The 14,704-nt window shown below is 52.0% G+C and overlaps 5 protein-coding genes across 5 annotated transcripts; 2 read left to right on the top strand and 3 right to left on the bottom strand.

Moving 5' to 3' along the window:
- Positions 1 to 54: 54 nt before the first annotated feature.
- On the bottom strand, positions 55 to 758 carry K452DRAFT_286480 (uncharacterized protein). Its single transcript, XM_033540300.1, has 3 exons — positions 692 to 758; positions 492 to 592; positions 55 to 402 (listed from the first exon to the last, which is right to left on the bottom strand). Exons 1-3 carry the CDS (start codon positions 695 to 697, stop codon positions 354 to 356), a joined length of 156 nt encoding a protein of 51 aa, XP_033398567.1. The 5' UTR covers positions 698 to 758; the 3' UTR covers positions 55 to 353.
- A 181-nt stretch (positions 759 to 939) lies between these two features.
- Positions 940 to 4,851, bottom strand: K452DRAFT_357923 (uncharacterized protein). Its single transcript, XM_033546153.1, has 5 exons — positions 4,618 to 4,851; positions 3,405 to 4,480; positions 2,094 to 3,207; positions 1,299 to 2,042; positions 940 to 1,240 (listed from the first exon to the last, which is right to left on the bottom strand). Exons 2-5 carry the CDS (start codon positions 4,447 to 4,449, stop codon positions 1,168 to 1,170), a joined length of 2,976 nt encoding a protein of 991 aa, XP_033398566.1. The 5' UTR covers positions 4,450 to 4,480; positions 4,618 to 4,851; the 3' UTR covers positions 940 to 1,167.
- A 280-nt stretch (positions 4,852 to 5,131) lies between these two features.
- Positions 5,132 to 7,261, top strand: K452DRAFT_225788 (uncharacterized protein; the record flags this gene model as incomplete). The annotated part of the gene is made up of 6 exons (XM_033536777.1): positions 5,132 to 5,207; positions 5,263 to 5,322; positions 5,377 to 6,352; positions 6,405 to 6,862; positions 6,920 to 6,964; positions 7,014 to 7,261. The coding sequence occupies 6 exons, from the start codon at positions 5,132 to 5,134 to the stop codon at positions 7,259 to 7,261; spliced, it is 1,863 nt and encodes a 620-aa protein (XP_033398565.1).
- A 302-nt stretch (positions 7,262 to 7,563) lies between these two features.
- On the bottom strand, positions 7,564 to 10,495 carry K452DRAFT_248391 (uncharacterized protein). Its single transcript, XM_033538094.1, has 6 exons — positions 10,197 to 10,495; positions 8,801 to 10,146; positions 8,615 to 8,750; positions 8,268 to 8,560; positions 8,054 to 8,210; positions 7,564 to 7,987 (listed from the first exon to the last, which is right to left on the bottom strand). The coding sequence occupies exons 1-6, from the start codon at positions 10,245 to 10,247 to the stop codon at positions 7,655 to 7,657; spliced, it is 2,316 nt and encodes a 771-aa protein (XP_033398564.1). The 5' UTR covers positions 10,248 to 10,495; the 3' UTR covers positions 7,564 to 7,654.
- A 1,288-nt stretch (positions 10,496 to 11,783) lies between these two features.
- Positions 11,784 to 13,762, top strand: K452DRAFT_307760 (uncharacterized protein; the record flags this gene model as incomplete). The annotated part of the gene is made up of 3 exons (XM_033543102.1): positions 11,784 to 12,272; positions 12,325 to 12,801; positions 12,851 to 13,762. 3 exons carry the CDS (start codon positions 11,784 to 11,786, stop codon positions 13,760 to 13,762), a joined length of 1,878 nt encoding a protein of 625 aa, XP_033398563.1.
- Between the last annotated feature and the right edge of the window lie 942 nt (positions 13,763 to 14,704).

The raw sequence follows: 14,704 nt of genomic DNA, 5'->3' as shown, positions 1-14,704 counted from the left end.
TGCTGTGAGCTGCACGCGATGTTCGTTGAATCTCTCCCAGTAATGGCAGCATGATTTGGCGGGACGGCAAGGTATTTTCATTTAACCTGCGTACATTCCCATATCCCACTCAAAGCGCCCAAATCGAAAAGCAGCATCCCATCGACGTCTGTAGAAGCCACCCTGACGACGACGAATAAAGGAACCCATCCACAACTTCATCACCCATCATTTTTGCAATTGTCCCGGCCGACGAAGAACAGCGCAACCATGGCGCGGTTGTTGTCGCTGCTTCTATTGATCCGTTTCGCACGTAGACATCGTGAGGCTCCGAGTTCGATTTGAGTGATGAGGAGGCGGTTGCTTGCACCAGCTTAGATGCCGATGCGGGTCTTGCGCCAGTGCCTCCTCTTGGCGTTGTAGCTGTGCGGTATGTTAGTCGCGCTCTTGCAGCATTTCCTCTGCGCGGGTCTCCCCCGAGCCCGCTAGTTCAGAGTGAGAGGTAGACGCACCGGATGGTGTTGCCGGTCCTCAGGCGGATCCACTGAGGGATAGGGCGGTTCTGCTTCTGCGCCTTCGCGAGCTTCTGCTTGGTGCGGAAAGACTTGTGGCTCTGTGACAATATCCGGTCAGCGCTCTGGTGCTACGCGGCCCGGCAGAGCCTCCAGCGGAAGCTTCATGCCACTTTCCGGGCGAGGGAGTCGTAGCGTACCGGCATCTTGACTGATCGTGCGGCGTCCGAGATGTCGATGTGGATGTTCGTGGTTGTCGTCGCTGTCGAAGCGGATGGCGCCAGAGGGATTGAATTTCGCTGTGTGGGCCGAGCTGGGTGCGACTAGTCTACTTTGAGACAAGCGCCAAGAACTTCCTTCCTTATCGACAAGGCATCACCTCTTTCATTTCCTCTCGCTTCCGCTGTCACTCTTTGCATTTCACGCCAAAAAATTGCACTCGTTGTGGAACCTCTCACAGTTTTAATTCTGCATGACGGTGAAGAGAAGGATCCAAATCCAAACTCGCACTTTTCTGCAAAGGGGTATCTACGCGCAGACCATAACTTCCGTTCGTGAAGTTATCATGCTATCATGATGCAGGGTTAGCCTACGCCCAAGCAATGCATTCAAAACTCTAGCTCTCCTATCCATTTAGGTACTCTTTCTTGGGTTCTTAAGGCTCGTGTAAGCATTACTAGCGGACCGACGTGCGGCACTTGGCCCAGAAGTCCGTCACAATACTCTTGGTGGATGTACCGCCGCGAGCCCTATGAAAGACCATTAGTTTTTTGTACGGTTCAATAACAAAACAAACAAGGTACTTACGCTACAAGCATCTTCTGGAACCAACGCCTGTCCTTTTCCTCAACCTTTGGCGCAGGGAATTCAGGACTGAGGAGTGCTGCTTCCATCCACATCTTAGAGCGGGGTTGCTTGGTAATGAGAAGCTTAAGAGGCTCGATGAGGTGTTCGAAGTCACTTCGTGCGGCTTCGCCGGAGACCTGATATATCAGGGCTGTCATGAGATGAGGGCCAAGGACTTGTATGACGGTATCCGATGCTTGTTTGGCAAGAGAAGTCGGGTCATTGGCAGTGGAGAGGAACGTCGACCAGAAAGCAGCGCCAGCACGCTTTGGAAGGACGTCTGCACCCTGGATGCAACGGATGGTGAAAACAAGGGTGAACTCAACAGCTTCTTGCGGTTGTTCTAATAACAGCAGTGCGTTGTGACGAACGATTTGTGTGAGAGACTCAACGCAGCTGTGGGAAACTTCAGGATCCGTGTTTGGCTGTTCCAACTTTGCAAGTAAGAACACAACATGCTCCAGGATCCGTTTTGTCTGAGAAACAATGTCACCCTGTTCCCTGAGGACGTCTGAGTAGGCGTTCAGGAACGAACAAATTGTAGAGAGAACCAGCGGAAGACGAGGTGTGTCAATCGTGGTACAGAGAACAAAGTTTGCGAAGGCAATTGGTGGAAAGAGAAAAGGGCCTGGCGCACGCTCGGCGAAGCCACTCTTGTATATATCGCAGACCGCTTCGATGATGTCGCCATAGTTACCAAGAATCCTATGTACTTGTCAGTAATCAGTAGACCTGAGGGATTGTGGAAGCACATACTCAATCATCATATTCATGCACTTGACGATGCGCGTCTGCAGATCCACCCCGGCTTCGTTTGCGTTCCAAAAGCTGGCTTCTGTAATGTCTGCCTCAAGATTGATGATATGTATCGGAGTTGCGGCGCTTCCACCGATTCTGTCTTCATCAGGAGACTGTAGAGCTTTGCCCATTTGTGCTAGACAAGCAAGCGCAGATGAGCCTGCAACTTGTGCCTCTTCAACCCTGTTCTGGCTCATGTGTTCGAGCGATGCTCGAATGTCTGACTCGATGTAACCAACGAGGATCCCTAGATAATGGCACTTCTCTTCATCAGACGGCAAGGCCTGGAAGATTGCGGTGATGGCGCCAACCACTTTCTCTTTGGTGTAAGGATCAGCTGTTGGAGAATCCAAAAAGCTTTGATATGCTTGAAGGAAATTGTTCAGCTCTGGCACAAGCGACTTCCTGCACGCTGAACAGAGCGAAGCAATTGACTTGGCTGCAGAGTTTGCGGTTTGGGGCGCAGAGAGTGCTGTGAATAAGAAGTTGAGAGGAGCAACGAGGAATTCCGTATGCTTGATGAAGAAAACTGAATAGCGGCCTAGAAGGTCTACTGCAGTACGGCGCGTCCTAGATGGGACTTCGGCGCTAAACACGTTGGCAAACAGTGGAGATCCCAGAAAGTCAGCCAGCGTGCTGTCCCAGGTATCATCTTCTGCGATCGAGTCGGCCAATGCAATGATGCAAAACAAGGACGCCTCGACCTTGACCCAGTCTCTCTCTTGCAGAGAGCTGAGGGCGAGATGTACCAATCCCTTTAGCAACCTCTCGCCACATGCAGCAAATGCAGTTTCGAGAAAGTCGGCAACATCCAACCGGAAAGATTGGAAGCCCTTCATAGTATCTCTATCGAACTGCTGGGACGGTAGACAAACTTTTGAGCAGTATTCCTCTGCCGCTTGAAGGACATGGTCGGCAGATATGGGCGATGAACAGAGGCTGGGGTACTCGTCCTCGATTAAGGGATCGCTCAGAAGATCGGCGTAGGAGCTCCAGAATTCAAGTGCTTGGACACAAACGTCATCGTCTTCTACAGCATACCCGGGGCATCTGAGGACCTGATGCATGATGACTATCCACCTGTTAGCATTCTGTTGCCATAAGTTGCAATTTCTGCAATCCCTTCCCCTGCCTTTCGTGCAATTCGATGATCAAGAAACACGAAAGAAGGACATGCATGAAACCAGACAAGTGAAATGCCTTGGAGAAAAGCTTTGAGATCTTCTGCACCCAGCCACATCAACTGCCGCACCTCTCGCAAGTACTCACCCATAATATGCTGCCAGGAATCAGAATCTCCCACGAGCTGGACTCTGATGGCAGCAGCAAAAGCGAGCAACAAGCTCGTGAAAGTTTGGGACTCCCCTTCCCCAGCCAACAACTCATTGAGTTGCTCTTGTCCCCACGGGCTCATGATCAGCTCGGAGACGAGATTCAGATGTTCCGCGCCAAACAATTCATAGCGCTTGCGAAGCATTTCTGACAAGCCCTCCACTGAATGGTCGGGGTCAGCGTGCACACATTGCAGTGCCGGAAGTATCAGCGTTTGCAATAGCTTCTTCTGCCGAAGACTCTCCTCCGAAGCCTTGTTTCGAGTGACAAAGAAAGCCCAGGCAGCCATACAGTTGAAGCTGTCCTCGTGTAGCTTGCCTGAATCGTCGCCATTGTAAGCCAGGCCATAGTGAATCACCGGTACAATGTCGTCGCAATTCTGGTCGATACGCGTCTCATATTTGGCCTGCTCTTCGCGAGTATAGGTGCTTTTCTTGATTTCTTGGATCAGTGTCTCACCAATCCACAGCACTGGAAGAATGTGTGTCGCGTTCAGAGAGCTGATAACCTGCGGTGTGTCTGGGTATTGACCAAGGTCTGCGACGGAGACCGCTTCCCCATTGGCAAAGGAACAGAGTAGATGGCGGATGCAGTTTGTCCAGGTCGATTTGCCACACAGAAAGTACTGTACAAGAGTAGCGGACAGCTTTCTGGTAACAAGATCCTTCTCGCCCTGGTTGACTAGTCTCACCAGCCAGTTGATGAGGCGCAGCAGAAGCTCACCCGCGGCATCCTCGTCAAGCGATTGCCAGTCCGACGTCAGCTTCACAGTGAACGTGAGAGCGCCGAAGAAGCGCACGTTCAGATCGTCGCTAGAAAGAAGGGCGTCTGCGAGGATCCATCCTTGTTCGGATTTCTGCAACTTCTGAAGCTCTTTTTCAATCTGCCCGATAGTCCTCGGATCGGGATGCAGATATAGGCGCTTCACGAGATCTTCAACCTCGGCAATGGAGGTTGGCGTCGCAACGGGCGCCTCCGACATGGTGTCGGATGGTGCGCGGGCAGATCGGAGCCTGTGGATCGTATTCAGTTCCTCTGTCATGTCCTCAAGCGAGTCGCCCCGGCGTATCATAGCTTCGCATATGAATCCGTAATAGTATCCCGGGCGCGCATGAAGGGCGCGGACGAGCGACGGAGCGAGCGGACTTACGGGAAGGAAAAGGTGGAAGAGGAAAAGAGAGGGTCGGTTTCAGGCAACTTTTATGAAGAGGCGCAATATGGGTTGTAGGGCGTCGGGGGCAGTGAGGCTGTAGGTGGCAGGTAGGTTACGGGTGGGTCGTCGGCGCCCGGCAGAGACGTGATGCGTTGGGCTTTCCCTCAGGCAGGCAAATCTTCCGCTTCGCCCTATCATTCAGTAGTCACCAGCCGTGGAAGCCCTTTATAGCACTCTGCGCGGCTCGTTGCGGAAAGTGATGGCCGGTCTTAAGGGCAACGTTTGTGCCCCGCCGTCCGCCGCGGTTCTGCCGGCGCACCTGAGCTCCCGCTCCCGCGTCACTCACCGAACCCCTCCACACGCCATCTCATCCCACCGCTACATGCTGTTTGTGCGCTGCTTTGCGCGCAACTCGCCTTCTTCTTTGATAGGATCCTTTGTAGGCGCGCGTACCGTCTTCTTCCGCCACGCATTCCATTCCTCATCCATCAGGCGCTCCGCCGTTGCCGACATGGTCACTGTGAACACTACCGAGAGGCTGGCGCATCTGCGCCAATTGATGCGCGACCGCAAGATTGATGTGTACAGTAAGGTAGCCAGCACCTTCGTCTCGCAGAGACTGCTAACCACCTAGCATTATAGTTGTGCCCTCCGAAGATAGCCATCAGTCTGAGTATATTGCGCCTTGCGATGCCCGTCGAGGTTCGACGCCAGATACCCTACACTAGCTATGCCGCGGAAGCTCATGCCCGATAGAATTCATCTCCGGTTTCTCTGGATCCGCCGGGACAGCCGTCATCACCCTGGACAAGGCCGCTCTCGCCACTGATGGTCGCTACTTCAACCAAGCCGAAAAGCAGCTCGACAGCAATTGGGAACTTCTGAAGCAGGGACTGCAGGATGTCCCTACATGGCAAGAATGGACTGCCGAACAGTCGGAAGGAGGAAAAACTGCCGGTGTAGACCCGAGCGTTGTCACAGCTTCTGACGCCCGCAAGCTCAAGGACAAGATCAAGAAGAAGGGTGGTGAAGGCTTGACTGCCGTGAAAGAGAACCTCATCGACATCGTGTGGGGCAATGCTAAGCCACCTCGGCCGAATGAAAAGGTCCAGGTCCAGCCGTACGAATATGCTGGCAAGGAAGTCTCTGAGAAGATCAAGGAACTTCGTGAAGAACTTTCAAAACGCAAGAGCGCTGGCTTCGTAGTTTCAATGCTGGACGAAGTTGCTTGGTTCTTCAACCTTCGAGGAAACGATATTCCTTACAACCCCGTCTTCTTTTCCTACGCCGTTGTTACTCCTACTGCGGCTACGCTCTACGTAAACGACAGCAAGCTGCCACAAGAAGTCAAGAAGCACTTGGGCGACAGCATTACAATCAGGCCTTACGACACGATCTTCACGGATGTGGAGGCTCTGAGTAAAGAGACTGCGTCGACCAACCCTCAAGAGGAGGCAAATGCTGCTCCTCAGAAATACCTTGTCTCAAACAAAGCATCATGGGCACTTGTTGAGGCTTTGGGAGGGGAGAAGAAGGTAGATGAGGTCAGGAGCCCAATCGGAGATGCCAAAGCCATCAAGAATGCTATCGAGATGGAAGGCATGAGAGCATGCCACATCAGAGACGGAGCGGCGCTCATCGAGTATTTCGCTTGGCTCGAGGATCAACTTATTAACAAGGGTGAGAAGCTTGATGAGGTCCAGGCAGCTGACAAGCTTGAGGCGGTTCGCTCGTAAGTCATTCATTTGCAGTTTTAGACGTTTTAAAAACTGACGATGAGACAGCAAACATGATCGTTTCGTGGGTCTATCGTTTGACACAATCTCTTCTACTGGTGCCAACGCCGCCGTCATTCATTACAAGCCCGAGCCCGGCAATTGCTCAGTCATCGATCCCAAGGCAGTCTACCTGTGCGACTCGGGTGCACAATATCTTGATGGAACTACCGATACCACAAGGACACTGCACTTTGGCGAGCCTACGGAGATGGAGAAGAAGGCTTATACTCTTGTACTCAAGGGCAACATCGCACTTGAGCGTGCAAAATTCCCGAAGGGAACCAGCGGGTTTGCCTTGGATTCCCTTGCGCGCCAGTTCTTGTGGGCTGAAGGCCTTGATTACCGCCACGGTACAGGCCATGGTGTCGGCTCATTCTTGAACGTCCACGAAGGGCCTATCGGTATCGGTACGCGTGTGCAGTACTCGGAGATTGCCCTCGCAGTCGGCAATGTCATCTCTGATGGTAAGCGCTCGTGGTTATAGTACACAACTTTTCAATATCGGCTAACGCATTTCGTAGAGCCTGGCTATTATGAGGATGGCAACTTTGGCATCCGTATTGAGAGTAAGTTTCTCCATAGATGATGTTCCGACTTATACTGACACTGCCACAGACATCATCATGGTCCGCGAAGCAGAAACGACGCACAAATTCGGCGATAAGCCGTACCTGGGCTTCGAGCACGTGACAATGGTGCCCATGTGCCGCAAGCTGATTGATGAGACGCTCCTGACACCGGATGAAAAGAAGTGGCTCAACAGTTATCACGCCGAGGTGAAGGAGAAGACCAAGCATTTCTTCGAAAGCTCGGGTGATGCCACCACTCTGAAGTGGCTGGAGAGAGAGACGCAGCCTTACTAGAGGTCGCCATTCAAGAGAAGCACTTTTCAGCAGTATATCACTAGATAGCATTGTGTAATTCTGGGGACGTTGAGCAGGAGCATAGCAAACAAACCGCTTATCATGATGTAGAGGAGGCCTTTAAGGATCAAGGTGATGTCGCTATTAGGCTCTGACAATGAATACAAGATCAGAACATTGTTGCGCGCTCAGCTGACAAGTCACTTAGCGCTTCAAGTGGTAGTCGTAGGCAACTTACGGAACACCAGCGAAGTCATACTCGCTGGGCAAAGCCTCAAGCCAATCACCCAATCACAAAGCAAGTCGATGCATACAATTCTATTAACAACTCCATAACTCCCATGCCAAGCAAGAAAACACCCAAAACAGCTCAAAACAATCACTTCCGCCCACTTAGGACTTGTTGAAACCGACTCTAGTCATGAGTCTTTCAGTCCTGCTCTTCTCCTGCACGACACCCGCGCCCTGGTTGACCTTCTCAAGCAAAATCGCGCCATGCTCCCGGTTGACGCGACCGTACTTCTTGTTGCGCTGGCTGACGTCGAAGAACTCGAGCGGGTCGTCGGCCTGCATGAGCGCGATCGTCTGCACCAGCTCGTCCAAGTTTTCGCGCAGGATGGGGTTCTTCAGGCTGTCGACGAAGGAGGACAGGAACGAGGTGTCCTGCGCGAGCGTCTTGATGGACGCGGGAGAGATGCGGCGGACCGAGTCTTCGAGCGGGAGAGCCTGTGGTGTGGTGAGGTTAGTGGGGTTGCGCGAGTGGGGCCCGGAGTAAGGCGAAGAGGTACGTACCAAGATCGAGGTTGCGGCGTGGCTGAGGGCGTCGAAGTAGATGAGCTCCTTGATCTCGGTGGGCAAGCCTAAGAGAACAGAGTTCATGATGTTCGATAGGTACCGCGTCAGCTCTTGCATGTAGTTGCTGACTTCCGGTGCCGGCTTCGTCGATTCCCTATGACATGCATTAGTCGTGCTTGTTCGCATATTCCCGGCTGAGAGTGTAGCATACCAGTCATACTCGGCCGTTTCGATCAAGTCATCAATCTTGCTGTTGACCAATTCGAAGATTCTCTTCTCGGCAGTCTTCTTGCCTGCTCTGAACTGTTCGGTCGCTTTGAGAACGATCGGTCCCGCCGCCGAGCTCGAGCTACGTGCTTCGAATAGGAGGACTTGCAGCTCCTGGCACGCAATCTCAAAATGCTCAAGGTTGGTGAGGATCTGGACAATTTGGCCAGGATACTGAGAGCTGAGGCGCTCCACCAGCATCTGGCAAACTTTCTCGCAGAGAAGTTCATCGAGTGACTACGCAGTCAGTTTCAAGATTGGATTATAGAGGACTCGGAATGCTTTGCATACTTCTCTGAGTGTGTCGTCGATGACTGTCGACCGCTGGAAGTTGTCGTCTGAGAAAAGGTACATTTGATTAAGGAAGTTGCGAATGTCAATGCAGCAAAGAGGATACATCTGGGAGAATGGAAGAACACAAGGGCATCTAGCAGAACGTCAATAGATCTTCGCGGACATTCAAGTAATATAACATACTCAATCTCCTCGCGCGGCGTTTCTGAGTTGTACCAACTAACGTTGACGACTTTGTCATACTCGTCTTGTGTCTTGATCGGCATTGGCATGTAATCATCTGTAGAAACAATTTCTTGGAAGTCTTCGCTGAACCTTCTCTTCAGCAGTTGAGAGTATTTGTCAAACAAGGTTAGCAACAACGCGTTGAGACTCGTGACCGAGTACTCCCAGCTCTCCATCGCTTGGAGGAAAAGCGCAATCCTTCCCTTGATTCTCAGCAACTTTTCGTCATTGTCGACAGTGTGCAGAGCTTTAGTAATTAGAGCTATGGAACTTTGACACATAGAGTCCCAGAGCTCATCGACGTCGGCAGTCGTGCGCAGGTTTTCTGTTTTCCGCATCGTGGCTCTCTCAACAATAGCGAACCCCGCAATGCTTTCAAGCAAGCTACTCAGATCGCCATCTTCCTCGTCCAGTAGATTAATAGAACTTGGAATTAACAGCTCCTTTTGTCTTCGCCTGGTAGCTGCGTATTCTGCCCGAAACTCGTCGCTACGTCCGAGGGTGTCGTAGATATGGATGGCTTCGAAGAGCGGGGCGAAGTCAACCTTGATTTCTGTTTCATCATCGTTCAGAATATCAAATTCGTCGCTCTCATCTGCCACTAACTCAATAGCAGAGTTGAGTCTGAACTTGCTGAGGTACTCGTCTTGTTTTAACCGTTCCTCGTGGCGCGTGCGCCGCAGGTCTGTATGATAGAAGGCAACCTCGCCCACATACTGCGAAGCCTCTCGAATCCGATACAACCATGTGTTGAGGTCGTTCATGACGGCTTCTGCAATGAGCCTTTGGGTTGCCGGGACGGATTTCTCGATCATCTCAGCAATCTTGTAGCGAGAAACCTCGCGCAGATGTACATTTTGGAGCTCATCGAGAGCACGCAACGCAGCGTAATGGCTCTTTTTGGCGAGAAGATCATGGACTTGATTAGCGAGCCGAAGCACTTCGAGGCAAGCTTCCAAAGCTTTCCTTGCTTCTTCGACATTCTGGCGTACGGCTCTGGCATCGACAAGGGCCTTTTTTTGCTCAGCTAGCTTCTCCGTGCTACCTTGAATGGACTGACTAAGATTCAAAATTTCGGCAGTCAGGTTGACCGTACCCTCGCGTACGCGCAGAAGTTGGTTGACTGAATTCACGAATTCCTGGTGGTTCGTGTTGCACATGCGTTCAATGTCGGACTCCCGCTCGGCGGAAATATGATTCAGGGCCTGAACGATATGGCTTGCACGGTTGTCATTTTGACGTGCATCCTTTAGAAGAGGCGCTAGCTGATCGATGTAATCCGCGTCGGTGTTGGACAGCGTGATCTGAGAGGGTCAACACGTGCCGCTGACGGGAATACGGGGCTGGGCTTCACCTGCTGGATGGCGGCAGCCAAATCATCTGCTGAATCGATGGCAGAAGGCATCGTTGGATGAATACTGCCTCTCAATAGCGGCCGTGACAGGTCCTGGTTCGGGGAGAGGCGTCTCTCCGTGGTATCACCGGGGTGTCAGAATGGGGATCTAGACGTTAGCGCTCCAGCCACGTGTTTCGCGGCCTTTTCCGAAGCGCACAAGTCGTTGGCTATATATGCCTGGGACGTAGGTGCCCCTGAGCGGTAAACCACGAGTATGTATGAAGGGACCCTTTGATGTCTGGCGAAGATGTGTTGTTACGGAGGCTACCTGGAGTGTGGCTTTGATGCGGATGAGGCCTAACGCCGACGCCCATGCACGAGCCCGATTTCAGCCCTATGGCACTAAAACGGATCCCCGCCGCCAATCACCATATTGGGAAACTTTCAACTGCATCTCATCGTGACAAGTGCCAAAGCATCCTTTTCCACGGCAGACTCACGCATAAAGCATTAGATCCAGGCAGTCAGAACATGCTGCAGGTACATCTTCAACAACATCGACCAACAACGGTATAAAGTAATCACGCGGATTAACAGAATTCCATATCTAATGACCAAGCGCCAAACCCAATGGTTGTAGGCCACAAGGCCAACGAGTCACCGCATGCTTTGAGCTGTTGCGCGACTTAAAGATCCAAGACAGTTTGGTGATGAAATCCGGTCCCCTATCCCTCAACACGGTTCAAAGGCATAGATTAGGTATCAGAACTGACACTGAGTGCTTCTTAGTGATACTAAGTGGTGTAATAATGATCAAGTGCCACTCCGACCTATTTAGTGCTTGAGTATGGCAGACAAGGGACTCGTTTCTGTTTTCATGACTAGACTCATCACAACCCGCTTTACAGCTTGATCGGCCCTGTCACCACTACTCGCGTCTGTCAGTGTGGGTCTGAGTGCTGTTGGGTCGCTCAACTCCACTCAGTGGCCTGTGTGAGGGAGGATTTCTGGACAAGACAGTCGTTGGTGGTTGGAGGCTTGGAATTCTGTCCTTCTTAGGGTGTTATGCACTTGCCTCCCCCCTACAAAATACATACTTGCATGTATGTAGATGTTCACGAAGTTTTGCCTAGCAATTTGCGCTTGAGCACACCGTAGTAGCTGCTCTATGTGCGGAGTTGCACTCTTTCTAGTCCTCCGGTCTGATCAGCTCCGCGGCCGAGTTGCGTCTGTGCCTGCCACTGTCGCGCCTTCCCCGCTCGGCCTCTGCCAGTTTAGTTGCAAGAAAGAGCGCTTGAAGGCCAACCCCGCCCCCTCTTTTGGGTTAGCGCCACTGCTCGTTGGAGGTGGCAGCTGCCCTCCTCGGCAAGCGTTGGAGGTGACTGCCTTCCTGCTGCGTCGTCGCCGGTCGCCGCCCTTTAAAAACCTCCCCTCCCCCAACTTTCTTCCTCTCCTTCTTCTCCTCCTTGCCGAACAACAACAAGTCGTACCTTGAGCGAGTCTTGCTTCAAGCCTTACTCTTTCGAGACGTGCTGTTCAACCTCATTTTCTCTTCCTTCCCGTCAACCAAACTTCTCTTCACTCAACTTCACTTGACGATCAACAATGGCGCACATCAGAATGACTGCCGATGGCCAGTTCGAGCTGTCGTCCTCTCCGCTCTCTTCCATCGAGACTACGGGGATGGCTAGTGCTACCTCTCGTTCGTCCATTGAAACCCTGAACTCCTTCTACGAGTCTTCTGTTGGCACCAGCAGCAACGGAGTCGGTAGCAGCAACGGAGTCGGCAACGGAATCAGTAGCGTCAACGTCAACGAAGATGCCTTCAGCAACCAGTTCATTCCCCAGCATGGTCATCCCACCCTCTCGGCTGCCGCTGAGGCCTTCAAGCCTGCCGCCGAGGCCTTCAAGCCTACCAACCGTCCCATGTATGGCAGCAATGGCAACCCGATTCTTGTGCCTCCCACACGCCCCTTCGGACCGGCTGAATCGGCGTTCACCACTGAGTTCTTCGGTCTCTGCACTCGCTACGTGGTCATTCACGGTTGCAACACCAATACTTTGACCGTTGGACAGATCAAGACCAAGGTTGCTGTAAGTGTTCCATTTCATGGGTTCGTGAGGACAGTGGCTAATGATTCTTTAGAGCCTCACTGGTGGCAACGGCTACACTATCACCTTCTCCCATCCTCACAGTGGTGCGTTCAAGCAGGGCAACCATGCCTACATCGGCTTCGACAGACTCACTCGCGCCATGGACTTCATCATGAACAATTCCCTGAACCCACTTGGTACCCGCGAGTACATGGCTCTGAAGGGATACCTTGATGCTGTTGGCATGCGTGACACTCGCACTCATGCGAACAACTTCGAGGGCCAGCTCGTCCTTCAGATCATGCTCGTCAACACCCCGGGCTTCGAGCTCGTCCCTAGCGCTGAGGAATGCTACTCTGTTGCACTGGCCTGGCTTGACGCTGCCATGGGTGGCAAAGAACTTCGTGCCATGGGCCCTCTTGGTCCAGTCCACAACGCCAGAGGTCCCGGCTATGCCTACCGCATCGAACTCGACTCGCTCACCATGGCGAGCTTCTTGCTTCATGCCAAGAACGGCGACGGGGTTTTTGTAAGTTCACTGAATCCCTCAAACAGGTGCCGACTAACAGCTATTTTAGGGAACCAACTACATAGGCACTGTTGAAGCCTACTACCCTACCGGATACCTTCCGCTTGAGCTCCGTAGATTCGACCATCCTCGCCGCGATCATCGCCACCACGAGTTCCGTGCAACCATCAACCGCGAGAACCCCTCCATTAATGCTGCCAACGCCATTGATATGAACCGTATCTTGGCGGGCCTTGATGTTCGCACAACCGTCATGTTGCGAAACATCCCAAACCAGATGACCACGTATGATGTTGAATCGGTCCTGCGCCTGTACGTCCCTGGTGCCTACGACTTCCTCTACTTGCGCATCGATTTCCGCAACATGTCCAACGTTGGCTATGCCTTCGTCAATTTTGCTTCTCCCTTGGACATTGTTGTCTTCTACCAGCACCTGCGTACCAACGGTTGGCCTGAGACTCGTTCTCGCAAGATCGGGGCTGTCTCCTATGCCACCATTCAAGGCACTGAAGCCCTCGTCGAGAAGTTCAGAAACTCCTCTGTCATGTTCGAGACCCCCATGTGCCGTCCTCGTTTGTTCATCTCTCAGGCGGATGCTCATGCTGTGGCTGAGGATCACGGTGATGACAGCTACCTTGGCCTAGTTGGCGCCGAAGTCCCCTTCCCGCCGCCCAACAATGAGGCGAAGCTCCAGCGCTCCCGTCAGAACGCTGAAACGCAAGGTCTTTGGCCTGCTCACTCCAGGGATGAACACCGCCGCCACCACAGTGGCCACTTCGATCGCGGCAACCCTCATGCTACTGGGCCTGTCAGCTACCAGAGTGCCATATATCCTGGCCAGCCGTCCCACCACTATGTTCCTCGCGGCAATGCCATGTCCACCATCTTGACTCGCAACCGTAACCACGGTGGATACGCTCGCCGCACTCATGTGCAGCACAGAGGCCCCTTCTACAAGTAGGGAGCATTATGCTCTACGCCCGAAGTTGTCAACTCATCGAACTGTATCCTGGAAGGACTTTTGGTCAAACCAGCTCGATGGCTACTTCTTCCTGCTTGAATCAAGCCTTTTCGAAGATTTTCTTCGCACGATGCTTCAAAACTTGATCTGTGTTCATTGGGCTGGTCTTGGGGTGTGCGACCACGCCTGTAGGATACGCCACTTGTCACTGAAGTTTGTCCCTCCTCTCTTAATCGAGATTGTCTCACTTCCCTCACTTGTGGAGGACGTTATCTTCGGCGGTTGTTTTCGTTTCAGAGACTGGATGATTTGCTGCTTTTGCTCTCTAAAATGGGTTTTCTTTTACGTTTACATTTCCCTTCCCCACCCCTTTAACTTTTACACTTCCCCAATGCCCCCATTTCCCCTTTACAGTTGACACTTTTTAAGACTTGGCACTTTACACTTTTTTTTTTTTCAACACTTTCGCTTTTTCCAACTTACAGATCACATCAGCACACGGACTTCTTCATGATATTGCAAGTTTTGGGAGTCTGGGAAACGGCGCGGTCGAAAACATGATTTCAACGACAGATGCAGAGTTCTTTTGCACTTTTTTTGCAGCTTTTTTCACTTAGCTAGCGCACATGCTCATTGCAAGTAGGATTAGCAGGTCATGAATCAACGGCTCATATTTAATTTACTGGTGCAACTACCTATGTGATGCGACATGTGACTTCTTGAGCTATGCACGATGAATCAAGTGGAACTTTGTAATTTTTTTTATCTACTACTTTGATTTATGTTTTATTTATTTATTTGCTACATACATGTGATACTCAAAACAATGCAATTTGAAGCTGACAAGCATGCGTACGATTTTGAACCCCAGCAGATATCTCTGCCACGGCCGGGAATCGAACTCACGCCTCCTAATCGCGACATAGCCCAAGTGCCCAGTTG

This window comes from Aplosporella prunicola (assembly GCF_010093885.1).
Source record: "Aplosporella prunicola CBS 121167 unplaced genomic scaffold K452scaffold_10, whole genome shotgun sequence".
In the NCBI taxonomy this organism is placed as follows: domain Eukaryota; kingdom Fungi; phylum Ascomycota; class Dothideomycetes; order Botryosphaeriales; family Aplosporellaceae; genus Aplosporella; species Aplosporella prunicola.
The sequence above is the reverse complement of the archived record's forward strand: the minus strand, read 5'-3'. Positions and strand labels throughout refer to the sequence as shown.